The sequence below is a fragment of the Corvus brachyrhynchos genome, unplaced genomic scaffold (genome assembly GCF_000691975.1).
Source record: "Corvus brachyrhynchos isolate BGI_N302 unplaced genomic scaffold, ASM69197v1 C11483901, whole genome shotgun sequence".
NCBI lineage: Eukaryota > Metazoa > Chordata > Aves > Passeriformes > Corvidae > Corvus > Corvus brachyrhynchos.
The window spans coordinates 1-394 of NW_008243828.1; the positions used below are offsets into that span (position 1 = coordinate 1).

A 394-nucleotide genomic window follows, 5' to 3' on the forward strand; every position below is an offset into this window, starting at 1 on the left:
TTCTAGGTTACCAACCAGATTTTCCCAGTTTGGACATACTCCTACCTTGCTCTCCTTTTCCCAGTGTTCCTGCTCACAGACTATGTGCGCTACAAGCCCGTCCTCCTCCTGCAGGGCATCAGCCTCATCATCACGTGGCTCCTGCTGCTCTTTGCACATGGAGTCATGGCCATGCAGGTGGTGGAATTCTTCTATGGCATGGTGACAGCCACCGAGGTGGCCTATTATGCCTACATCTACAGCGTGGTCAGCACCCAGCACTACCAGAGGGTCACCAGCTACTGCAGGAGTGTCACTCTGGTGGCAGCCACCGTGGCCGCTGTGCTGGGACAGCTGCTGGTGTCCTTAGCACACGTCTCCTACTTCTACCTCAACGCCATCACCTTGGCTTCCC

At 55.8% G+C, this 394-nt stretch overlaps 1 protein-coding gene across 1 annotated transcript; it reads left to right on the forward strand.

Annotated features, from left to right (window-relative positions):
* Nucleotides 1-6: 6 nt before the first annotated feature.
* Nucleotides 7-387, forward strand: LOC103623047 (thiamine transporter 2-like; the record flags this gene model as incomplete). Its single annotated transcript, XM_008642084.1, has 1 exon — nt 7-387. A coding segment is annotated over one exon (381 nt), but the record flags the coding sequence as incomplete, so codon positions are not given.
* Between the last annotated feature and the right edge of the window lie 7 nt (nt 388-394).